This window comes from Accipiter gentilis, chromosome 27 (assembly GCF_929443795.1).
Source record: "Accipiter gentilis chromosome 27, bAccGen1.1, whole genome shotgun sequence".
NCBI lineage: Eukaryota > Metazoa > Chordata > Aves > Accipitriformes > Accipitridae > Astur > Astur gentilis.
In genome coordinates, this window is record NC_064906.1 from 9,632,501 (window position 1) to 9,659,763 (window position 27,263).

General features: G+C 38.3%; 1 protein-coding gene across 1 annotated transcript in view; it reads left to right on the forward strand.

Moving 5' to 3' along the window:
• ZNF407 (zinc finger protein 407) overlaps positions 1–27,263 on the forward strand; it is a 349,254-nt gene that overhangs the window by 207,104 nt on the left and 114,887 nt on the right. Inside the window, exons 6-7 of the mRNA XM_049830283.1 lie at positions 2,306–2,389; positions 11,621–11,741. Coding sequence (XP_049686240.1) covers positions 2,306–2,389; positions 11,621–11,741 — 205 coding nt within the window. The remainder of the gene's footprint in view (positions 1–2,305; positions 2,390–11,620; positions 11,742–27,263) is intronic.

Genomic DNA, 27,263 nt, shown 5'->3' on the forward strand with positions numbered 1-27,263 from the left:
TTTTGAATCATTTCTCTGTGGCTCAAACAGCTGTTTCAAAGGCCCAAATATAAACTACCCAGTAAATCTGTGAGCTTGCATAGATGCTATGGGTACTTTGTGTCCTCATTAGTGTATGAAGCTGCAGGCCATACTGAAGTCTGCTCCTAGATGTTAAACACAACATGAGCTAATTTATGACAATATATAGATGATGAGCAATTTCTTGGTAGGCATGGAACAGCATTTAACTTTAAAGTGTGAATTTTATGCTGGGGTGTTAGGCATTACAGCTAGTTAGAAAGATTTATACTTAAAATTGATTAATTAATTAATTAAATTAATATTTAATTATAATTAAGCATTATGTGTAGTCCTTCTATTCCTTTTCTTTGATATTTTGATGAATTGTGCTACATGCTGAAGATCCTGATTGGGGGGGGGGGGGGGGAACCCAAAGAAAAGAGGTTATGCAGAAATCTCTGCAACAACTGTGTATAACCTCAGCAATAATATTACTGGCAAACACTTTGCCGTAAAATTCAGATTTTGTTCCATTCTGCTTTTTCTGGGTTTGTTTGTTTGTTTGTTTGTTTTTAATTCAATTACAAACACAGATGGCTAGAACTGAATCCTAAAAGGAGGTACTGAAATTATTTTGCACCTTAGATAATGTCTTGGGATACTCTCATCAATGGACCAAATTTTCAAAAAAGCCCCAAATCCTGTAAAATTTCAGCCCGCTTCTCGTGATCAGATTTGGGCGCAGAAAACTAACAATTCACCGTTTGCTTTATTCTGAAATGGAGAATTTATGATCCCGTTTTAGAGGCAGGGTTCAGGCTGCCTTGGAAACTTGGGAGGAATTGCTCTCCTCCTTGTAGCACGGGGTCCAGGGACTCCTGCCCTGCGGCGACTGGGGTGGGGAGCTGGGGTTCCCCTGGGGCCCCCGTCGAGGCAGCGGTGGGAGAGGGCAGCTGGTCTCTCCAGGGAGCTCCCACTCAGAGATGGTCTCTTGCTTATATTAATGGCATCCAAAGTTAACTGAGGCACTGTGCTTTTCCAGAAAGTCCATGTATTAGCGTGCCTGGTTATGTGGGAATAAACAACGTGGATGTTTCCATCCCTCTGTCTTCACAGGAGGACTTGGTAATTTGACACCCGACCTCTTAACCCAGCTGTCTTTTGTAGAAACTAAATTTCCTTCCCCACGGGGAAGAATTTGAAGGAGACTGTTAGTTTCAATGAATTCAGCATCGTTGCCCCACCAGCCCCCTCTCCGTTACGTTGCTGCGAAAGGAGACAATTTGGCTCCAAATGACTAATGCGACTCTTTTTAAAAAAAATATTTTTAAAATTTCAGTCTTATCTGAGGTTATGGAGTCTATATCTGAGGTTAGCGTTATTAATTCATAATGACCTTCTGTGTGGCCTTCATGGGCTGAGATTGCTGTGCATGTTAGTACATACTGAGTAAAAATATTGCTGTGAAATGATAGACTGTATTTATAGACAACAGGGCAAAATCCTAGCTTTTACTAAAAAAAAGCCACCTAAAAAGAGAGCGTTTACGCACTTTTAATGAGTATTGAGCTTGCCAAAATCTCTCAAATTGGTCCAGAGGTTTGGAATGAAGAATTATCATTTGAAGACGAACAGTACGAGTTCTGCTGCAATTTCAGTAGCAATCCCCAGACCTGTTTTCTTTATGTCGTGAAAACTTTAGAAACATAAACAGTGCTGAATTGCCACTGGTACTGAATAATGTGGCTTTTATTGTTGCCTAGGCTCTTCCATATATTCAAGAAAATAATTTAATACTTATTAATAAATAAAAGGTAACTAAAGATGACTGTCGTCTAGTCTGTTGAAAATTTCTCAGTACCCTTGATTTGTTAGTAAATTCAATATATTTTATTTAAGCAGAATCATATATACAGTATATTAACTTTTTTTCCAGGCAATCTTTACTCAGCACAGAAAGGCCAGATGTATGGGAATTGTAAAAAATCAGGATATGCATAAAAACTGTTCAAGTGCATAAAGCAGCCCCATCTGGAAGACATCTAACAGAAATGAAGTTGTACAAAACCATTCCATTGATAATAAAGCTAATTTTTATGGGTCTGACAAGTATGTAATTATGTTCAGTGGTGCTTTTCAGATTTTATCACAGTCAATAAACCGCAGTGGTAATTTCATTCCCATTTGACATATTTACATGGAAACATTTGATTGGAGGAATTAGTAACCCTGAAAGCCTTGATAGATATGTTTTAATGATCTGTGACCTCCGCAGTCCCTCATCTGTTTATTGTTGCAACAGGCGAGAAGTCGTTCCTCTGTGACCTTTGTGGCTTTGCCGGCGGGACACGTCATGCCCTCACCAAGCATCGGCGGCAGCACACAGGTCAGTAAAGCTGTCTTTACTCTTTGCTATATTTTCTCCAGCACGGGAGTCCCTCTACACTAGGGAGTAACGCAAGTCAAATAGCATGTTACAGCACAAATAATACATCGGCTCATTGTTTACTTTGCTTTTTCTTGTTTTTGTGAAATCGGTATGCCCAAGGTCTGCATCAAATCTGTTAGCTGGGAGTTTGAATAATTGCTTGGGAGGGAGCGGGGGTTATTTTTGGTGTTTTTTTCTGAAGGAAGTAGAATTGTGAAGACTGGCTTTCTTCTTTAAATGAATGCTAAGTCTACTAATTTTTTTTTTTTCCAAGGCCCAAATAGATTACCTACTGTGAAGATTTTGCAAGAGTCTGCTAGAATGTCCCTGGGCGAAAATTAGAGACTACATATAGATTAATCCATTATTTTGGACTGAGACATAGTTGAAAGCTAGTGTTGTTTCAGTTGCCCTTTTGTAATTTTAAGATAGTTTGTAATTAATAGGTGCAACTTTAAGAGTTACCACATGGTTGGCATGTAAAGCAGGATTTCTCTCCCAGAATTAGTAAAGCTTTCCTACCACCTGGTTATAAAAATTTAATATCAGATAAAATTAAATTGGTTCTTAGTTTCAGAAGACCAGAAAAAGTGTAAGTATTAAACATTTATTAATACATTTAATTGTGCTTTTTAGTAGTTCCTTGTAAGTGTTTGGTTATTTGAATAGATTTTGTCCAAACAGACACAGAAGTGTTGCTGCTTAAGCCACTGTAGTTTTTGTTTTACTGACTACCATGAGGATAATGTAATATCATCAGGAATTGCTGTGTGAGTTAAGTGACCATTGTCTAATGTACAGTGGAAAGAAATGGCTAACAAATGAGAAGCTGTAGTTACATCATGAATTTTCCATGGATTTTGTAAAGGAATCTCAGTGGGAGATTTTATTATGTCCCTGAATAAACTAATCTTGATTCAGGACATACACCGCCTTAAGTGCGTAATTTCCTGGAGAGCAGCTACTCTCTTTCTTGAGAACCTGAAGCCATTCTTTCCACCCTGTTTTCAGTTTATTAAAGCAACCATATTTGGAGGAGAGTCTGATGCTTTCCAAAAGGTGGGGTTTTCAGTGCCGGTCAGGCAATATCTTGAAATGGATAAACTCTTAAAAAAAAATAAATAGGCAGGGCCAAATTTTGCTTGCAAGTCTAACTAGTAATTGTACTTCCAGAATTTTTCTTCTGATAACAAGGAACACGCATTTGTATGAAAGTACTGCCACAGTCAGTTCTCATTCCCTGTAGGAATATTGTATTTTTAAAGTGTCCAAGAACAGGCATTTAGTAAATATAATAATGAGTTCTCTTAGTATTACACTCTCTGAATGATAACGGGAGCAATTGCAACTACTGGAATGGAAGTTGTGTGCTTCAGCTGTAACTAACGGTTTCCATTTTTTCTGGAGCTTTGTAAGAATTTTCACGTGTTGGCTGAAGTTTACCAAATGTGGGCTAAGAATCAAAATGATTATTTTTTTCTTTAGCAGAAATAAATCATTGTTATCAATAGGATGGGAGCTACCTTTTGTTTTTTATTGGCCTGCCACGTGACACACTGGGATCACACATATGTCTATGACTCATAGTCAGTGCAGCCACACAAATGCTAAACAATCGTTTCAGAAGGGAAAAGTGGAAAAAATGCATATTCTTGTCTTTACCCTTCTTGTCTTTACCTATCATGTGAGTACAGATCTGGTTTCTCAGAAATGTAAGCCCTTATCATTGGTTATATATTTATATTTTGGCATGTTTAGGCCACAAGCTGATAGAAAAAATATTTTATTTCCTGGTTTATGTGCAAAATCAGGCTGAAAATATTATATGTTCTTGGTGAAAAGCTGTCCAGGTTTTCGATGGCATTGTGCCCTTCTTTTGCCAGTATGGTAGAGACTTTTGTGCTATGATCACAGGGATTCACAGGTTATAGATCATGAAGCTTGCATCTAGCAGGCATAACTTTATATTTTATGTCAGGTCTGGAGGCTCGTTATTACTTTGCTATTAACTTTATACTATACAGGACAGTATCTCAGAGGCAGAGGGATCTATCTTTTTGGCATTTATCTGCCTCTGTGGCACAAACAATCAGAGATGATTCTTTAGCAGAAAAATTATCTGTAGCTTCTATTTGTTTCAAGGAGAATGACACAATCCACCTTTTCCTGCACTGTTGCACTTACATGGGTTCCCTTGTATTTTCATCCAGTGCACAACTTTATCTCAGTCCTTAGCTGCATGCACTCCTCTCTGTACCTGATTTTTTTCTTCTGTGTCCCCAGTTGGCACAATTTTCCCAGAGCAGAATGCCAAAGCAAATTACAATCAGGTTTGAAAGGGATAGGTATCAAAAATAGTCTAAATGGCTTAAATAATTCCCTGCTCTAATACAAGCTGTCTAGGGGGCTGACACAGAACATCTTCCAATCCAAGATTTACTTCTATCACCTGTCAGAGACCCTTGATTCAAGGGCAAATGAGCAAATCCTCACATGTAGTTGAGGAGTCTTAACCGGCTTAACAAGCCTCCTCTCGTCCCAGCCTCAAGGCCTGAGGTGTCCTGACACCCCAGAGAAATGTTCAGTTGCTGATAGATATTTGACACAAGAGAGGACTGGCTGTAGGACCAGCCACTTAAGACTTTTGATGCTCTTGATTCTGGTATTTCCTACTCTGTTTCTCTCTTTTTAGATGAGATTATTTTTATGTACTTGGACAAATACCTTTACCTTGTGAAAGATGCAATTTCTTTGGAAATATTACAGGGAGCATAAAGTGTAATTTGGTGTGAATAAGGCTGGCAGAATCTAGCCCTTGGTCACTCATGGAGCAAACTGTAGGGACTAGTTTGGTATAATAGGATGTTATCCCTGCAAGGTATGTTTTTGTGTTTTTAGATGAAAAGAAGTACAGGAATGTTAAACTGAAACAAAAAGCCGTTAGTTTTAAGACTTGAAAATGTTTGTACTTAATTTATTTGCAAACATGATGCATTTCCATACAGATTTCCTTGATACAGGCTTTCTCAACTGTAAAGTAGAAAAAAATAATTTGGCCTATCAGGAGATCCCTGGTTTTTCACCAGTTGACATTTTTATTCTGTGTTACATATGTTATGTCCTTAATGACTGACCTGGTCCTATGAGAAGTGCATACTTTGAACACAGAATAAGCTAAGTCTTTGGCTGATTTTGTCCTTGTAAAATGCTCTACCCTTCCTTTATGATGTGAATGCACCTTATTCCAGTCCTATTCTGCAAGAATCAATCTATGAAATTCTGCAAGTCTTTCACTGGCTATGTAAATATCAGTGGCCCGATCTTCTGTTTTGTGAATTGAAGCAATAGCAACTTCAGGAGTGGTTTGGAATTGACCAGAATTTTATCACACTGTAAAGAATACTTACATCTCTGTCGAATGCTTTACAATAGACACTTGTGGCTGCCTAGGCTGTGAGCAGAAACTGTCTTAAGAAACTTGAACCACTTGGAATATCGGCTGGTGCTGCATGGTAAATAGGGGACAGCTTGCGGTACTGCAAGAACATATATGCTGTAGTTCTGGTGCCTCAATGTGACGGGGAGGAAAAATTTTCATCTTTTGAGTTGTCCTGAAACAACTTTTTTGATTCATATTTTGTCCCAGTAAGAAGATCTGCCTGAAGATAGGAAGATAAATAATATTGCAAATTTTAGTGTTGGCTGAATTTAGAATTAGTTGAATTCTAAAGAGAATTTAAGCGATTACCTGAATTCTATAACAAAAAAAAAGAGTAAATAACCTCCAAGTCAGCCATCAAAAACATGCAGACACATGCAAAAGAAACATATAATATCACATAATCTAAATATTTTGCCTTAATTGTGATCAACTAGGAAATGACATAACAGAGAAAAAATAAGCAAGGGTAATTATTTCTGGCTTGAAATGAAAACACAAAATCACTTCTTAATTTTAAAATGTACTTTTTTTTTTTAATGTTGTTGTCATTCTGCTCTCCTCCTTTGTTCATCTGCCTTTTGGTTTCATTCTAGTTTTCCCTTCCTCCACATGTTTCCCAGTAAACTTCCATTTTGTGCAGTAGCAGCTGACTCAATGCAACAATGCTGATCAGTCACAGCCTGTGTTCTCTTGCATGAAATTCCTTTTTTAATGTTGGTTAGTCCTCCTTCAAACTGTAAAAACCCAGACCTTATCTTCTACACAATGACAGTCTACATTTGCTTCTCGTGTATTGGTTGTGGTGGAATCTTCCTGGGGATCATAGAAGTACATTACAGTAGTAGAGCGTTACAGGGTAAGTACACTTACTGTGCACAGAAGTTCTATGACAGTTACCCTGAACCTGTGGAACTGCTTAAGAAGATTGTGTCTTTGTTCAAATATTTTAATGAATTTTTGAAGATGGTAGCTTACATTGTACAGATCTCTGTTTGTGTGATTGCTTCTGCTCACTCATTTCAGTCTTGCACTTCTCAAGACATTTATAGGTCAATGTAATAAAGAAAGAAAATTTAATAATATATGTGTTTTTATCCAGATGAGTGACTCACTTTGTGTTTCTATTTCTCATGTGAACTGCTCTTTGACTTTAATGTGTAGTTACATTACTCGGCATTGAATTTAATGTATAATGTAGCCTCTTCCCTTCAACTTCCCCACCACAGCTTAAAAAAATTATAATGTTGAATACCACAGAAAATGTAGCACAGTAAGAAGACTTACTGCTCTTTTCAGCAAGAGGAGAGGTGGAATTTGAAGAGGAACTGTGTTGTTTTTCCTTTTCCATTTATGCCAACATTTGCAGCAGAGTGTGAAACTTGGTTATAGCAAACCTTTGGCCAGAAATTACACCAAAAACCTAGCTATCTTAAAACTTTGTCTCTACCTAAGAGAAATTGTCTAGTGGACCAGTTTTCCTCCCATTTCTGAGCATACAAATGTCAATTGTTTTTTGCTATGAAAGAGAAAACCTATGGCATCTACAGGGTTTCTCATAAGAAAGCGAGGGATCAAGGATGTACTTATGTACTTAGATGCAAAAAAGTTGACCAGACTAAAAGCAAACAGAATTTACTTCAGGCTTCGTTAGCAAGCCTGTAACTGCCTCTCCAGGGAACAGCCTTAACAAACACTAGAGAGTGTTGGAATTAAGAAAAAATTCTGTAACATGTAAGCAGATGGCTGCATTTTGTGGTCTTCTCATTCCTTAGGTCACACAAAACTTACAGGATTCTTTCTGTGCTGCTCAACACATCATGTGAAAGACAAATAGGTCTAAAAGCAATAGTTTCCTGTTGAGACAAGTGGGGTAAGATTTTTTCCATCTTACTAAGATTCTGATTAGTTGCTCAAGACTTCCAAATTGAAGGCACTATGATTTTTATTTTTTTCCTTAATTTATATGAAAGCTAGATCCTCAGTAGCATGTTTATAAAAATGCTGTATGTAATCTGTAAGTAGAAATTGTCTGGACACTTCTGGTCATGATTAAAAATTTCACTTTCCATCCACAAATCAACATCTATCACCAAGACTTACAGGTTTTGTTATTGTGTTGTTTCACTTTAAAAAGTACACGTTAAGTATGTAACTGCACAGAGAAATTTATGATTGCGGTAAGGTATGCTCTGTGTCCTAAAAAGCTCATCATCAAAGACAGAGAACTCAAAAGAGGTAAAATCAGAGAAAAAAGGAAGAAGAAAAGCAAAAGAAAGTTGTAATTTAGGATGGGGAGAAAAGCTAAGATAGATGCTAAAAGAAATCAGTGCAGAATTTGGAGAGGCAAGAGGAAAAGAAAGCCTTAGTCATGATGGTTTAAGAAGAGCAAAATGGGTAGAGCTGACGAGGCTAACTGGTTAGCAGCAGGCTTAATAACTGCTTTCGTACAGACTGGTGTACCCCATGATCTGACCCTTTTATCAGTTGCTTTCTGAAACATTGATTGTTGGAGCTAAAATTTTCCATGTCAGGTACTGTAAACAACTGATGCATTTCAGAAGTTGCTTGCAGTATTGCCAAAAAACCAAAATCATTTCTTCTTTTGTGGTCCTGTGGTTAGGAAGCAGCTTTTTGAAAGTGTTTGTGTTAAAAACAAAATACACACTCCCCCCCCCCCCCCCCCCCCCCAAGATAGTAGGTCCTTGATCTTGGAACTTGTGTCCTTCCTTTTTTTGCCCCCATGGAGCTTGTTGGCCATTGGGTCATTTGGGGGCACCTATCCTTCTTTTTTGTGTGGTTTGTTATTGATATAGTTAGAGGTGGTGAGGCACAGACAAGTCTTTTATAATAGTAAGGTGGCTGGGGGAGGTCGGTTTGGGTTTTTTTACCTTTATTAATCTTTAAATATGTAGACTTCATCCTTACACATTTCTGGATACACTATTTTATAGTTATTACATAGTGTTGTTTAAAAAATGCTGTCAATATTGCTTTCTTGATTTGTGTTATTTTAATTTTGTATGAATTAAATTCTTTACTAGGGGTAAGGGAGCATCCTTCTGGAATATTTAATAGCAGCCCGTATAAAAATAAAATTAAGTTCATTGCTTGAAATGTCAGGCGGAAGGAAAATTGGGGCACAAAGGCTGGCACATTCTGGTCCAAAGATAAGGAGACAAAAAATACTTACATGAGTAGGTCTGTGGAAAACTTAAATAAACAAATAAATAAAAGTACTGCTGCTACAGCTAATACAGTCTTCAACACCCCTCAACCCAAAGAAATACCTAGTCTTCTGTTAGAGTTTTTCAACTGTACTTATCAAACTGGTTAATTTTCCACAAAAAAAAAAAAAACTTTTTCCCACATGCAGCTGCTAAGAATTACAAGCCATGCTAGGCTGTCTTTTTTCCTCCCAGTTTAGTTGGCTTTTGTTGTGTGGTGCTGCTGTGATGTATTTTCTGTCAGGTGAGATTTACACATAGTCCACTTGACAGGAGCAGTTAGCCACAAGGATTTCCTAAGGAGAAACTTCCTGGGGCAGTGGGCAAGGATTATCATTTTTCTTTTGCTCACGATGGAATTTGCAAGCCCTCCTGGCTTCCACGGGCCCTCGCTCGTCTGTCAGCCCCGCTGGCCCTGCCCCAGCACAGCAGCAGACCTTTACCTGATCCATCCTCCCCTGAATGGCAAACTAAAAATCTCCATTCAGTTCAGATCTGCTTTTTTTTTTTTTTTTTTTACAAGGGGGCAAGTTGGCAAGGTTCTAATGCATTTTAAATGAAAGCAGTTAAAATAAGTATGTATGTTATCTAAAATACCTGTGGCTTTACTACTTAGGCTTGAAAATGTTGCTATCTTCTTTAATACTAGAAGATAAAATAAATCAGGCACAGGAAATCTTCAGTTCAAGAACAGGTTACGTTGCTAGGGAGTCTATGGCCTCCCAGAGAGTTTAATTGAAGCAGCAGCCAGTACCATTCAAGCTGCTGGGAGAATCAGCTTCTCCAGAGCAGAGAGTCAGTGTCTGACAAGAAAACCCCATTTGGGGCAGGAAAGACATACTTTCTAGCAGTCTCAATTTGTCCAGCATAGAGGATTCCGCATTGTGTCCTGCCCCTTCACCTTTCCTTGTCCCATGAAACAATAAATGAAAAATAGTGGCTGGTATTCTCTCCAGCAGCTGCTGAAAGCAATTATTCCAACTCTTTATGGAGCTTTCAGAAGCTGCTCTGTTGTCCTTCCGTACAGCATTACGGGCTTTTCAGGCCTGAGGACCTTGCATTTCTTTTCCACTTGGGAGGAAAAAAAAACAAACCCAAGAGTCTCCAAGAATGAAAAATGCAGATTTCTCTTTCTTCTCAGAACTCTGGCAAAGTCTCTTTGGAAGTCTTGAGTGTCTTACGCTTTAAGCAAGCTTGAAAAATCGGCTTGGAGGTACAGCCGCTTGGGAGTGGCCTTTTGCTACTGATGTGTCTTCTGCTGGTGGTGTGTCTCCTGTCAGTCTGAAAAACTGCAAATTGTACCAGCTAAGAGGCTTAGGGTTCAATTTTGAAACTGCTGATTCTAGACCTCTGAACAGTCTACAAGGTATGTGTCCATCCCTAGCACTTTTATTCAGACTTCTTAAGTTAGGGATGTTGATTCCTTATGTAGTCTTTCAGATAAATACTTCTGAAGGCTTGCACGATGCAGCCAAGATCACCTAAGTTAGGAGCTGCCTTTTGTCTTCTGCATACAAAAAGAAACCCGTTTCCTCCCTAAATGGTAATTACATGTGCCTGTAAGCCACACAGAATATTTCTGGAACAACCAGTTGGAAAAATGGGATGCAGGTGTTTTAGTTAGGCGTTGCAGTATGTGTATCTGTCATGAGATTTTGTCTTAGTGTCTTTTAAGGGGTGGGCCCTTCTGCTGCAACAAAAAGTAGTCTTTTCACATAATAATTTATAAGCTAGAGATTTTTATCTATCTTCGATTAGTAGTCCTCCAGAAATTTTCAGTGCAGTTGCACATTCAGCAGACTGAATTTTATTTGGTCTTCTAGTCTTCTGAAAATATATTGTTCTAGTCTAGGTTTGGTGGTTGTTTGGGGGGGCAGGTTCACTAACTTTTCAAGTCCCTCTGCTGAAATTGGCCCACTGTTCAGAAAAGATTCACAAGGGCAGAAGGATAGCAGGCAAGAGAGGGGGAATGGAGCACTGAGTTCTGGTTCATGTTCTCTGTCCTGGTTTATGTGTGTTATTTAATGGATAAGATGAAAAATCCAGGACCAGGAACAAAACCAAAGATGCTTTCCTTCTGGAGATGCTCCTTTCTGAGCAGGCACTGAATACAAGCTTCAGACTGATTTCTCACCTTCTGTCTCCACCAGTATTGCTTTCAGGGCTGTTCACGGGCCCAACTTCAGCAGGTGTAGGGTGAGGAATGCCTGTCACCTGGTGATGATATTTTCATGAAAGAAGGCCCAGTTACAAGGTTACTCTGTTTCAGTATGGTTCTTTCTCCTCTTTGCTGCTGTGTAACACCAACATGGGAGGTCAGTTGGCTACTGATGTGTATATGTGTCATAGTGAGAATAGTATTTTGCAATTAATACACGTATTTGGAAATTTACTTTGTATTTGCGGTTGTTTTATATACATGGACTAAAATCTGTCTCAAGGGATATGCCAGAAATTTAGACTTGTCTTCCTTTTTCTGTTGATGAAAACTGATAACGCACATCTTCTCTTGTCACCTTCTAGGAGAGAAACCATTCAAATGTGATGAGTGTAACTTTGCTTCCACGACGCAATCACATCTGACACGACATAAGCGTGTCCATACTGGAGAAAAGCCTTACAGATGTCCCTGGTGTGACTACAGGTAATGAGTCATTAACTAAAGCATGATGAGAGAAGGGTTAAGGTGATCAGACGAGGTTCATTTGAAGTCACCAATAAAAATATATTGCCATTAAAACACCATCAGGGCAGCAGTAATTGCATATTAAATTAAGAGCTAAATTTAAAAACTTAGTCTTCAGTATTTAGGTATTACTTTATAAAGAAAAACAAATGATGGGAAACCTTTTAGTGGTAACACTGCAGTGCTAATGTTGAGTGTTTGTTTCACAGCTGCTCTAGTGTCTGTTAGAATTCTCCATGGTGAGGCTGCTTATCTGCATCGCCTTTTCAAATCAGTTGCAGTTTTGAAATTTTTCTCGGTTGAGTTGCAACCATTTCACCAAGAAAGGAAAAGTCCCCTAAAAGGCTTAGCAGCCTAAATACTCACTAGACACTTATTAGAATGAGAAGCAACTGGAACTAGTTACATTGCTGCAGACTCTTGTTTTTCTGCTCCAGTTTTCCTTCTCCTTGCCAGCCAGGGTATTTGGATGAGATTTGGCCATAGGGTTGGTTGCATGGCAAAGTCTCCCATGTTGCACCACTAAAACCTTAGGGCAGTGGATTATATTCTCAAAAATCACACGAATGGACAGTTAAGATTCCTTTTGGTGCTCATCCCGTGTGTCTTTTGTTCATTTTAGACCACTTATTAAATGATCTCATAGTGCTTCTTAAATTATTCTTTACTCTTCTTAAACATACTTCTACAATCTTGAATACTTTTAAAACCTTGCAGTGAGATGGCTAGTCTATGTGTACTATAAAGGAATCTATAGAAGTTTTTCATGAGCAATTTGCAAGAGTTGATGTTCAAAAAGTTTTTAAAAAAATCAGTATTATATTTGATAAATGGCATATGATTATGTAATTAGATGCATGTGCTGTGATGCATGCACGCAAGAGGAGAAAGTTAAACATTTGATTATACTACTATAGCATTTTTTATTTTCTTTTAATGCTGAGCATACAACTGTAATGTTCTTTTACTGTAAGTTTTAATGTAGTTTCCTAAAACAAGAATATGTAACAAAGCCTAGCTGCTCTCATAATACCTGGTTTCACGCTATTTACGAGCTACTTTACTGAAAGCTCCTGTACAGAAAGCTTCTGCAGTGATCATGCAGTTTCTGTACAAACATTTTTGTTGCATTGGTTTGTGCATGTGATGTAAATGTTCTGTGAACTTTTCTCTGTTGAGCACTCATTAAATTACTGCCTAGAACTGCAGAGAACTGAATTTGATAACCTCGGGGGGGAGCTTCCATTTCTGTGCTGCGACGTTAAGGGTCCCCCTGCTTTTTTTTCTCTCTTTTTTTTTTTTTTTTTTTTTTTCACATAGAAGCATTTCTGTCAGCTTCAGTAAGTCATCTAAGAAAAAGAGGTGATTTTGTGTTTGTCAGAGTGCTTACATTTAAAGGTCTGTGTTGAGTGAAGTAAGAGCATATAAGCAATAGCATGACATGATGTTCTGCAATGAAGGTAAAAAGGAGTGTTCTCTTTGGTGCTGCGTGTTTGAGGAGGCTTAATCTTGTGGTCATCCTCTTTAATGAATCATCCCAATTAGAAGGAATAGTCTTATTACGGAACTATGTAATGAGAGGTGGGTTACAGTGGGTTTGAATTCCTGGCTTGAAGACCCTGGAGACTGGGAGCGCTGTAGATGTGAATCAGTTTGCAGTTTGGGATTTGTTATACACACGCAGTGAGTGGATGCAATTCCCTCACTCAGTATGACAAAACAAGTAACTTTAATGCTCTGTTTAGTGAAGAACGGGAGATCATTTTTCTTTGGATGGACAGTTTTCTGTATGGGATTCCAAGAACTGACAAGGTTTTTACTAGTATTTTATTATATTGGAGGTTATTAGAAAAGAAGCAAACATATAGCTTATTTCATCAGGATTAACAAGAAATCTCTGAACATCCCCTGCTTCTATATTATTGAAAAAGAAATGTTTCATGGTAATAGGACATTAGTTTCCATCCCTTGCAGGCCAATTTTGACCTAATCTTTGGAGGTTGATGTCTACAGATACCAGCTGATGAAGCTTTGATTCTGCAGGAAATTGTTCTGAGCTCAGCTGAAAAACATCTGGCAGGGGTGCAGGAATCAGAGCTGTGCTGCTGCTGCAAGTTCATAGAGGCAGTGAGGCACTCGGTGTAGCTGCATAGGAGTCAGAAGAGGGGCTGCTGTATTTATTAGCCCAGCAGTCCAGCTTGTGCCTGCCAGTTTCCACAGTCCTGCGATATTAGCCAGCCTTGTTGGCAAGTGTATTTTTTGCTCTCTATCCACCTCTCTCTTTTTTTTTCTTTTTTTTTCTTTTTTTTTCTTTTTTTTTTGTTTTAAAGTTTAATTTTAAGGGAATCACGTTTCCTCCTTGTCAACTCACCCAGTGCTATGTCTTTTCATGGAAAGGTATTAGCAACTCTGTAAATAATGTCCTTTGCACCAGTTCAGCAGAATGTGTGCTCTTGTGAGTGTCACCTACAGAAAACATAAAATCAAGATTTTAAAATCTGCTGACCCTAGTGATAAAATTCACCCCCATGTCTAGTCCTTGAGTTCTCACTGTGGTGCTTTCAGCTCAGCCCTTGCACTCTAAGTTCATCCAGACTATTTCAGATGTTGCTGTTTAGTGTTGCTTGGCAACTGCAGACTCTTTAATGACCCTTGTAGTTTCAGCGAGGTGAATATTCCTCATTTTGTGTATGGATATGGAGTAGAGTATTGTTAGTGCTACCATAAAGTCTCCTTTCACCGATAGGTGAAATGATCACTCTATCAAGTAGTTTGAGATGCTTGAATTAAAAGAGTGTCTAAATACAAGGTATTTTAATTATTCCTGTTCAGCTCATCAGCGCTCAGAGGGTTCATAGAGATTCCCGATTTCAAGCTTTTTAATTCCTCAGGAGGAAATTGTGAACAATCATCCTGCAAAAACTCTTGCCAGTCTAGTGAGTGAAAGGCCAGCTAACCCTGGCTAGAAGTACAGAAAGTAAGGCAATTAAAAGAAATTAATCTGAGTTTAGGAACTGTTATGAAAATCTGGATCACCTGTGACTGGGCAGGCACCTAGAACTCTTCCCCCCCCATTTAGCAGCAAAAACTGAAGTGAGATAGGCTGCAAGATACTATGGGAAAAAGAATGATTTTGGCTGCATGGACCAGAAAAGGGAATTTTTTCCCTATATAAACCACAGCATGAGAAATTCTTTTCTTAACTAGGAAAAGGCATGAATGGATGTGGTTTTCTGAAGTGAATAATAAACTAAGCTAGCATTTTTTTAGCTCACAAATTATATATTCTTAATAATGTTCATATTCCCCAAAAGAAAATGGGAGATTTTGCTTACTTACCTTACTTGCTTACCAAGTTGCTTTTATAATCTGTGTTTAGGGTGATACTTAAATATTCTTGCAAAAATGTTACCTTCCATACCTACTTTTTGTACTGTGACTGCTTGATTTTTTTTTGTCTAAATCTTTTGTATATTGATAACAAAGAAATGAACATCTGCTTTTCTGTGTAGCAATATGCCACTTCTAATATTGATTATAATTTGAAATTATATTTTCAGTCTAGTTTTTAAAATCTAATTCCTCTGGAAGGAAGAAAAATATATATTTGTAAATATAAAAATTTGCTTGTTAAATGTTTTGGTTATATTTTTTCACATTTGTGTTTTCAGTTTAGGTTTGCCCTATTTAGATAAAAATATGCACAATTTTCCTTTGCATTTACTTTTTCAAATCACATAGCATGTCTCTTCATTCTTAAGTCAGTGCACTTTGTCATACAAAAGTATTCATTCAGTCCTAATTAATGTTCAACTTAATTTTATAATACAGAATTGGTCTCATAGGGCCCTACACCACCATTACATATGCAACGCTTATTTTATATTTCTTAGTCATTTAAAAAAGATGTGTTATGTGGCTGAACTTTCCAGATTACACAATCCTAGAGTTATACTGACAATGATGCTGTTTGCATTCGGTAATGGGCATAGTCAGTGGTAAAGAGCCATATAAGCTCCTGAAACCAAACAACGCCTGTGAACTTCAACTGATTTCTAAATCTGTCAGTTGTGCAGTCTGTGGCCAGACTTTCTAAACCTGCAAGATATTTAGGCACCTGTATTTAACCTGATTTCAGAAGTGCTGAACTCCCATAAGTCTGATGATGTCAATGAAAGAAGTAGACATATAGCATCTTCACAAACTGAACTGTTTTTGTGCATGCATCTAAAGTAAAGAATTAGGAATCTCATTTTAGTCATATGTTAGGCTTTAAATTCAACTCCCATTGGTACTGACTTTCCATGTAACTATCAGAGCTTCTCAGGCAAGTAATAATTTATGTTCATGGTGTGTGTGTGAGGGGGATGTTTCAGTGTAAAATGGATCTGGATTACATTGGTTTGCAGTGGAGGGGGGCAAAAGGCAGAGCCCTGCTTTTCTCACGTAGTCAAATTTGTTGGAGTTCAGGGCTCAGGAGGAGCACTGGCACAATTTTGTGATACAGAAACGCTATTGCTACAACTTTGACCGAGAGAGTGTGGGACAGGTATAATGTTAATGTACTTTGTGCCATCCCTGTGCTGTAATTAAACAAAATGACTCTCATTTCTCTGGGATTCCACTGTATGGTTCATTTTTCATAGAGTACCCATGGGGGTAAGGGGAAGGAGGGAACGGAGGACAACGTCCAGGGGATTGGTGATGTTCTGCAGCCATAGATAAGAGGGTTTAGAAGCTGTATAAAACAAACAGCGAGGCCAACAAAACAGCATTAATTCTGTAAATGCACCTTTCTATAAAGTACATGACTTGTGAAGGATGTCTTACAAGACTGAGAATAAATAGCATACATTTTTAATATAATTATGTAAACTAAAATAAATATTTTACATTTATTATGCATAATAAAATAATTAGACAACATTCTGTAAGGGATTATGGCATCTGAAATTCCAACTGCAGAAGGATTCATTGCGTATTTTCAGCAGCAGCAGCAGCATGACTTAGGGGGAGTGACTCCACAGGGGCTACTTTTCTTTTTTTGGACAGCATCCCTAGGGAGTTCCTATTTCCATCTGACTTATAGTATCTGTTCATAGGTTGTAAAGACCAGTTTATAATACACTCTAGGATTTGCACCTAAGTCATAAGAATGTGCAAAGTAAGTGTTTTCTCTCTGTATATTTTGGTGAATTTAATAACCTTTAGTTGTCTTGGTATGATTTCATCAGCTGTGCGCTATTCCCTCGTTATATCAGGGATAACTAGGGACTACTTTAAATGCTGAGGTAACAATATGTACTTATTCATAGCAAAACTGAAAGGCTGTTAAGGCGACTTCTACATAAAATGATGAAACAGTGTATTTATCATTAAAACGTTAACATTAATATGCTCTTTGTAACCAGTGAAATTTAATATGCATGTATGGGAAATAACTAGGTTATGCAACTGTATGGAACATTAGGCTGATGAGGACTCCAAGTGGCAACCACCACTGCACTATGGAAAAACACTTTTTTATATATATCAAAAAGGCAGAATTAGGCAAAAAAAGTGCATATGCTTTGTACTAATAAGAAGTTGCTAAGGACAATAATGCATCTATGTAATAGAGCAAACTGAGCCTTCAGGAAGCACTTAAGCTTCTGTTGTGATCAGCAGCAGGAGTTGAGGATATCCAGTGCTTTGTGCTAGCAGACTTATAAACAAATGAAGATAGAAGCTTGGAGAGAAATTCTGTCAGTGCATGGGCATAGTTCCCAGATGCAAACTCCTCAGAATATTATTCAGCCCTTAGTTTTTAATAAATATTCAGATAAAATATTTGGGAATATTTCTATTAATCTGGAATGAAATATGCTGTAGCATTTAAGTCTATAAAAGAAAAATAATCTGAGATAAAATTTAGATATAGCCACAAAACCACTTTAATTATTCTAGTGAATACGTGGCATGCAAAACAGTGGTTAGTATTATTCCCTTTATCATGTTTCTGTTGCTTAATAAAACTTTTTATATTCACCTAAGTTATAGCAAATAGTTCATGTGGTCAACTCAGAATAAAAATATGCAATGTGATAGTGCAAAATACAGATCAGCTATCATGTTAACCAAGAAACTTGACTCCAGATGTAGCTCCTAACATTCAGAAATTTGTAGGACCAGAGAGCACAAAAATAATGATACGGCCCTTGCTGAGAAATGTGCATGCTGTCTGCACTGACTGAGAAATCCTGTCTCTGCAATTTTGGAGAATCGTGTTGGTGGCTCCGTACAAAAGAACTTAAACTCCCTCTCTTTTAGCTCTCCCTGTCCTCCCTGCCAGATGCCAATGTCACTGCATGGACTGCTTAAGAGAATGTATGCTTATTAGAAAACATGATCGTTTCTTAAAAAAAAAAGACATATAGGTACACGCACATACAAATATATTGCTGTATGTAGACTTGATGACTATGGTCCACAATGAAATTACCCTGTTAAGAGGCTTTTGCACAGCATGCAATAGTATAGTCACTTTGTGAAGTCCTTTGCTTTCCATATTTTTAATTAATAGCATAGTAAATGCACTCTATTTGGTAGAAGGGTAATACGGATTTTTGTTTATCTTAATGAATAATACTTACTCCTTATGATATAGAAATCCATCAATAATTCCATGAGCATTGGTAACTCAAGCTTCTTTTGTTGGTGGGGTTTTTTTTTTTCTTATTTCTATTTCTTTATTTATTTCTGCTTTCCAATTTTTTCCCTGTGGCCACTCTAAGTAAGAGGAATTAAAAATTGCCTTTTTAATTCAGTGAATCTGTGATTCCAATGCTAACACTGAACCAGTGGACTTGGCACTTTAAGGATCCACCCAAGTATCTTTAAACCAGTCATGCAATTGCAAGCATTGATAATACTATTCTAGCTTCATTTTGTGTTGAGTCCTTTGAAGTATAACTTTTAAGTGATGTATTTAAGCCTAAATGCCATGCTAAATTACTCAGGGGTGACCACTGAGTTTAATGTTACTGAGACATGCAGCCATTTTGATATCAATGTAATAATTTCTATGTAGTTTTAACTTTTGACAGCTTCTCTCTGTTGCAGCCTGTCGTGACCCTAGCTCAGTGCTCTATCAGTCTCTCCACACTTTGATTTAAGTTCTGCAAAAACATTCTCAGGTTCCTGATTTCTTTTGGTAGTTACTGTCTCCCCCTTGCTGTTCAATTTGGGCTTTGTCCCTAAACTTCTTATGTAGCCTCTCCCCTGCTGTACTGATGCTCTTTTTTTTTTTTTTGGAATCGGAGTCCAACACACTTAACCCCAAACCACTTCATGCAGTGGACAGATTAATGTAACTAATGTCTTCTATTATCACTTTTTATCTTCTCCCTATCCTCACACTTCTTTTTGGCTATGACGTGCAATCATCACTGTCTTATCTATTCCTCTTTCTAAGGAGCATAAATAAGTTATAATAAATATGCCTATATTTATATTTAATACATAGTTAATTAATGTTTATAAATCTGGAAAGCCAGCATATATTTCAAACTAAAATAATCTTAAGTAGGTTGTATTTTGATAGTAAATAAAATTTTAGTACTAACCTCAAGATGAATGGCAAGGCTGTGGTCTTAATATAGCTTTTAGTAACAAAAAAGACTTGTAATTTCCTGTTCTTACAGTGCTTCTGATAAAAATGTACAGTGAAGATCTTTTATGTCTACAAATAAACTTTCATTTGTTGGAATAATTTGATCTAAAAATAATCATGGGCATCATAGCTTAATTAATATGACCCTTTTAGGTAAAAAGTAATTTAAAAAAACAGACTAAAGTGACTGTATATGTTTTCTTCGCTCCTGCCTGTTAACACAGAATAAAAACTAACGTGTTTGTTTCTTTTACCATTCCTTAATCCCCAATCCAGTCATTATAAAAGGGCCAAAGCTATCTTTGGGGGTGGTCAAATCTACAAGGAATTATTATTATTGCTAACTACCAGCTAACTACCTGGCTGGTAGTTTGCAATCTGAAAATATTTTGGTAGTGCTACAGGCCTTCAAAATGAGATTAATAGACACTAGCTGCTTGTGTTACATGTGTTTTATTCTGCAGGCAATATGGCTACTACCATGTAAAAAGGTTTCTGTATTAATGCTGACTTTGTGGCAACCTTCCCTTTTCATTCTTCATACGCGACATACAAAACAGGTTAAAATGTTGGGAAGTGACAGAACACAAATTCAGTTCAGAAGCAGTTCCAGAAAAGAGGTGTAGCCTAGCACAAGGGGGAGAAAGGGAAAGGTCTTTTTCCCTTTAAAGGCTGATGAAAATGAGAGGAAGAAAAGCACTGTTGAATAGAAAGGAAAGGTAGGAAAGAGAGGAAAAAAGCGGAGCTTTTCTGTTTGAGAAAACTTGCTACTTAGATACTTCTAATGCATTAGTGTTGGTGAGCAATTTTCCAAATAAATATGGCTTTGTTAGAAACTCCTGATTTATTGAAGCTAAATTAAATCGCTTGCGCATTCCGGGAGAGTTGCCCTTATCTCTGTGACAGTATCTGGCCCAGTTTCTGTTCTGACCGGTCCATTGGGGCACTTTGGCAACGCAGGTGCTGAAGACTCTGCCTCCACCACAAGGCTCCCTGCCTCAAAAGTGGAAGTCATGGGCTCGATGTGCCAGGCCTGCGTCTTTGCAGTGGGGCTGGAGGGTGTTCTCCAGGGGCCACAACGCAATATGGTAGGACTGAGGCTCTGGGGCAGAGCCAGCACCTGGTTTTGGGAGGCTGGTGCTCCCGGCCACCCTCTCCCCAGTGTGGTGGGGAACCCCTACGGACTGAAAGCCCACCTCTGAGATCTTGAGTGCTCTAGACAATCTGCTTTGGAGACAGAGGCATCAGAGATTTGGGAGCTCGGAGTTCCCAGGATGTTGCTTCACAACCCGTAGGTTCAAAACTGCTGTTTAGTTTTGGCCGGTAAAAGCCTTGGCGGGAACAAGGAGAGCTTGTCTCAAGGTTTGTGTGTGCCTTGCAGCTCTCCATACCATCAGTCACCTTTTCTCTTTCCTGAGCTGCTGGGAGAAGGAGCTGTGTTCCCTGTAGGAAAATGTGGCGTAGGGAGGACAGGCCATTTGGTTTACAACAGCTCGCCTTCCCTGAAACCGTTTTGCAGGCTCCCTTGTATGATACTCTATTCTCATAAGTCATGGATCAGGTTGTATTTCACTTGAGGCTTTACTCACAGAGAGACAGTCTGGAGAGGAGCCTATTTTCCAAGTAACTTATGAAGTTGCTTGTTACGACTGTTTTGTCCCTGATTGGGATGGTCTTTGTGGTTTTGCTAGGCCTGTTTAGGTCTGAATAGCAGGTATAGATATAGCTGAGACTTCTTAGGGACTTGCTTTATAAAAGCCAGAACATAAAGCCCACAGTTTTGTTATTGCAAGTGATGGAGTGCTGCCCTGGTGTTATCATTATTCTATTCTTTTCTTTTCTTTTTTTTTTTTTTTTTTTTTTTTTTAAGCCACTTTTAAAAAATCTCAGAGATATTGCACAGGCAGGTGGTGGTCAGTTAGCACTTTAGTTTCCAGTTTCCTTTCCATCTGTTAAAAAAATTAAAAGCGGTGATAGTAACATTCATTGAATTTATTTATTATATTAGGTTGGTTTGTTTAGCTTTTGTCTTTAACCTGTTGCATACTACATGTAGCTGAATTTTGTGCTTTAATTTCTTTTTAAATGTGTTCTTTTAATAATGGATAAACAATTAAGGGGAAAAAACAGAATCCAAAATATATATGAAAAAGACTGTTCTGCATTCTTGGATGCCTTGGGTCAAAGCTATTGCTTCTCATTTTACATCCTCAGAGAAAAGATGAGGTCTGTACGGCACGCCTCATCTTCCCCTCACAGGCTGTACATGCTGAGGCTTAGTGTGCTGGGAGAAACAGGCTGGTGCAACGCTCTTGTCCTTTCTCCCACTCCCATGGGCTGGGGAATTGGAGTGGACACGTTCCTCGATACTTCCCCACCTCCTTCTGTAAATGAACTGAAATAGGAAGGTAGTGGGAACTGAGAGGGATAGGAAATAGCTGCTGCTGTTCATAGCCTGAGAGCAAGCTGATTATTCTTCCTGAAGTAAAGAGGAGGTTGCAAAGTGACTTTTGACTCTCAGACTGCCCAGATCTCCCTGGTGCTTCCAGGACTGGTAGCACAGCTGCAGGTTGCTCTGTACCTCAGGGCAGCTGACCTCCAGTCCAGTTCTGGTTTGTTTTTCCTTCCATTTAGGCAAACTGCCCAACTCACCGTGATTCCTAGAATATAAGTCCATACACATATATGCCTATTTTTAAATAATGCTTTAAAGTAATACTTCTGATGTCCTTCAGCATTGCTATCTTCTTATATTTTTAGTGATGGTATCATTTAAAAAACACACAACTAGAAACTCTGCAGTTCTTAATACTGTAAAATTATTTGTGTTATAATCCTTTAACTACATCAAGTGGTTCTGGTGACATCATAAATTGCCTGAACATCATCCTACTAGTTCATTGTGATATTGCTGGTACCGCTTAAAATATAGTATTTGCAGCTTTATATTTGTAACTTCAGTGCACTCTCCTTCGATCCCTGTTCAAGATAATTCCCTGTTCAAGATAATTATGGATTCTCTCTAACTGCTGTAGTCGAGGACATAATTTGTTCTGCTAGAAATCCCATGTGGAATGTCTTCCCATACTGAGCTTCCTCAAAACATTTCTGTTGAAATTTTGCATGCATAGTCTACAGGGCAAACAATAGTTAAAATCATTTTGAAGTTGTAAAAGTTATTGTGATTATCAAAATGAATTCTTAAGTTCTGATGATTTTTCATTAGAAAAATGTGGTATTTCATACATCTTTTTATTAACAAGCTCTTGGTAAAATACAGAGAACCATTTCCATTAGCAAATTTTGGAGATATCTGCTATGGGTATTTTAACATATAAAAAGCCATTAGTAATTTGTTTTCTTTTCAGGAAATAGATGTGTCTTCAGTTCAAAAAGGCAATTTTTATAAATCAGTTGATGAGGATTGATTTTTAGCCTGATGTCCCTAACTTATTCTGAGACTTGTACCAGCCTATCCATCTATCTTCTGTCAGTTTCTTTAATAACCTTTTAAGCTGTTGGCCAGTTTCAGTCAAAACTGACACCCCGTAGTAGTTGCTGAGGTAATTTAAGTTTCTACATGTTTCCTGAAAGAGGTGGATGAGGAGAGGAGAGGAAAAAAAAAAAAAATCAGTGAGGAACAGGCAGGCAAAATTCAGCTCTCATGCATTCCTCTCTCTTGCACCCAGCTAGTGTGTTGTTCCAGCCTCCCTACCCAGCAGAGCTGGTTTTTCTTGCCTGATGGGAGTATCTTGAAGGACTTGTTGGGGAGCTGCTGTGACTGCATTGGGAGATGTAGTGAACAGGGCAAGAATGCATAGGAATCCATGCTTCAGTTGGTACACGCTCATGTATCAATCTTTTGGGGTCCCAAATTAACTGGGTTTTGCAAGTTGTCAGGACAGGTCAGTTTAAAAGTTAAAACTTGAAAGGTATTTTTAAGGAAAGAGAACACCCAGCTATCTCTATTTTTCATTAGAAAAGAGATTATTTGGGAGAGATTTGTACCTCTGAGATTAAGAGCACTGGCATTTCTTATTCGGTCAGTGAATAGGAAGAAGCTTCCCATTATGGAGAGATTATTCCACAAGTGCTTTCTTTGGCATTTCTTCTGTTTTCTTTAGGTCATTTACTGACGAATTGTGACATAATGCATAGATCTAGATATATGTATTTACATGAGGAAAAGAAGCAAAGTTTGAACAAATACTGAGTTCTTTTACGTGTTTCTCGTGATAATGAGCATCACGAATTCTCATCTCACATAGGGTCCAGTGCCTCTGTACCTATTTGGAATTCAGCCTCTTCATTTAGGTGACTAAATGTGACTTTCATCACATTTTAATTTGAATTTTAATTACTCAGCCTTTAAGATTTTGATCAGCACTAATAAATTACAGCACAGTCATCTTATACGGTATTTGGCTGATTGATTTTTGTATGCTAAAATCTAGTCATTTTGAGGAGCAATAAAAATACTTTTAAGTAGAAGAAAGGTTTCAAAGATAAAGGAATTTGTACCAGATTTGTTCAAGTCTCTGTCAGACCAGAGAAGGAAGACCTAAATCTGAGCCCTTGCAAGGGCAAAGCAGGTGTTTGCTATCCATTCTGTTTAAATAAATGCACAACATCAAGTCAGGCAATCAGCCCGATCAAGGCTGGTGACTGCAGCTTTTGGGAACTGCTGTGTGTTGCCTGGTGGTGGTGCAAGAGGTGAGAGATGAGTATACAGTACTGGGTGATGCTAGCTCTATTGGTGCTCTAGGTTGCAGAAGGTTATTCTGAAAGGCAAATATAGAATTTGTTTGTTCTAGCTGAGTTCTTGTCCACCCACATCTGTTCCTGGCTTCCTTCAAGTTTGGATCTCTTTTCACTCAGAACAGTACAACATAATATCAGAAGAATTTTTTTTATTTTTTTTCCCCTGCTCTGAAGTGCCCATTTTTAGTTTCAGTTCACCAGTAGCATGGCAGGAGTACTGTAACAGAAAGGATTATAACTAAGCCCCTCTCCATCTAAGCCTCTCTGCTCCATAGCTCAGTTGGGACTCAGCTCTCACTGGCTGGATAGTGTGTACTGTCATGTGGTCAATACTATAAAACAAAAATAAAGATAGTGGATAAAGTCCTGGCCCCACTGATGTTAATCACATCACCTCCATGTCCTTAGTGAAGCGATGATTCTCCACCTGTCATGAAGTACTTACTACTTAGAAGAGAAATGGGAAGGCAGGGAGTTGGCAGCACTTTTCACAAGACTTTGTATCCTGAACAGTAAAAAAGTTAAACTAGGCAAGTAGATTGTAGGATCAAGTACCCAGATACTTCTAGTTTCTGCTCAACTTTGCAGAGAGGATCCCAATCCCCTAAATCATGCCACAAACCTTGTCAATCCAAAAGCAGCTATTGCTAAAGCAGTTTCTATTTTTCAGTTCCTTCTCTGTTGAGTTTGCAAGTTCTTGCACAGCTAAGTGAAATCACTGAGGCATGCTCAGATGTCTCTGTCCTGGGGAGGTGAGTATCTTCTGCCTCAAGACTTTTGGTACACCTTCCTGTATTCTTGAGTGTATGTTAGAGGCCTTGAATACTAGACAAGTCAGGATTCATTTAATTAAGAACAGCAGTGCCATCCGCAGCCTGACTCTAGTTATTGTTCAGGATTCTCAGCTGAGAGGGCATGGAACAGGGGTTTGGGAGCCTATTCTTTGGATGTGCTAGGAAAGTTATATGGGGAACATAACTGAAAACAGAAGAACAGTTCTGAAAACAGGGATTAGATCTGCTGTTGGCCCCTGGCGGTTCCTCACTGTCCATTGGCAGAGTTTCAAGAAGAAAGGGTACGTGCAGGATATTCCGTGCCAGCTAATACACTTGCCTGGGACACAGGAGAACAGGATTCAGACCTCCTCAAGATAAGGGCAACCCAAAACTCAGGAGTTCTACTTCCTAGGATAGTGCCTTAATTTTTAGAAAGTCAAGGACACCGGTGTTCTTTTCCTGAGTGCACAAGAGCTCCTGATGTTTCATATTGAGTACTTACACTTTCTTTAGAAAGAGTAGACACCTAATTTAAGCAAATCTTGAAACTTACATTAGTTCTTTCTTATCTCCACTAATTGTATTGAGAATTTGAGTGGTTATGGAGGACAGACTAGGTTGCCTTCTAGTACTGCCATGCCCGACGGTGCACCTAATCAAGACAGAAGCTTATTTCTACCCCATTTTACTGATACCCTGCCTCCCAAACCTATCGCTACTCTTTCTGCCCATTTTCTGATTATCGTATCCTTTTCAATGCTTAGAGTGTAATTTTTTCTGAGGCCAAGACTGATTTTTCTCTTGTTCCTCCACGCAGTGAGTGGCATAACATCATTCTGTTGTGCTATCCTCTAAAGTCACTATCCTGTGCAGTGAGAACATACCAGCTTTCTTGGAGACAGTTTTTTGCATCGTAAACATAGGATTGCATTTCACCGTAGGAGTATAGGAAAGCCTGTACCCTTATGGTGAAACTTTACTGTTGCCAAGACTGTGATATTGTTTAACTTGAACAGCTGGGAGCCTGCATTCAGTTGAAGTGTAATGTCAGTGCCTAATTCCCATAGTCTCCTTAGAAAATCTCATCTCTCATTTCTAGGACAAGTAATCCAATACCTTTCATGAGAACTAAATGCATATAAATAGAATTTTTCAAATACATGTGCAGTCTTAAGTGTTGTCAGGATCAGACTGTTTTACTCTGGTTTTGTTTTTAAACCTGACCTTCAAATATGTGTGTCTCTAAATACATTTCTGGGTGCATTTTTTGTTTTGTTTTAGTTTTTGAGATCGTGTCATTGTTATATAGCTGAAGAAAGGGTAGTACTGAAAGCAATGCATCTTGGAATGCTAGTGGAACTATTTAGACTCTTTTCTTTAAAGCACGGCTGCTTGATCTATAACCATCCAATATTTAGAAAGAAAGGATATCAGGATATTATGAGCTATATTCTGCTCTTGCCATTCACTTCATGTTAGTAAGCTGCTGTTCCGTAAACTCTTGGAAGTAGCCCTGGAACATTCAGACTACTGCCATCCCAGCAGCAAAAAAAAAATAAATCTGGACTTCTCAAGGAATTGTTTTACAAGAGTGCTGTGGTATTTTTAGAATGAGTGCTTTGTTAAAATAGTCACTAAGGGCATGTTGTGCACATAGGCATCCCTTGTACAAAACCTATGTATTTTTTATTATCTATGCATTCTGACTTGATTCAGTAATGTACCTTTGTATACATACTTATAACATTAAGCATATGAATAGCTCCAGTTGTTCTAAAGTTAGTTGTGTTCCCTAGAATAACGTACTGAATTAGCCCTTTAAGGACTGTATTACTATGATGCAAAATAGATTCAGAGGAATCATTTGGGTTTATATAAAAGGTGAGGAGTGCAGGGGTTTTTTAGGTGGTTGTTTCTTTTTTTTTTTTTTTTTTTTTTAGTTTAAGAGTGGAATATATGTTTTCTTTAGCTGTAAAAGCACAATCAAGGCAACATGATAAGTGAGTCAGTGTTGTAAAAGTAAAACTAATTTTGCCTTCACTCACATGAGCTATAGAAGGAGGAAGCTTTATTGTCCCTGGGAAGGTGATAAGGCAGAGTAATTGTATATTATACTGTCCTGGAACATCTGCCTGAAGACTGTTGGAGCAATTCATCTATCATGGACGATACAGCATGTTTTGTCTTTCTGCTTTAACCCATCCCCACTGCTGGCCTGCACGAAGGTTTTGATAGGGACTGTGCCTGGGCTGGGGCTCACATTAATCAGTCCCCTTGTTCAACACTCCAGCT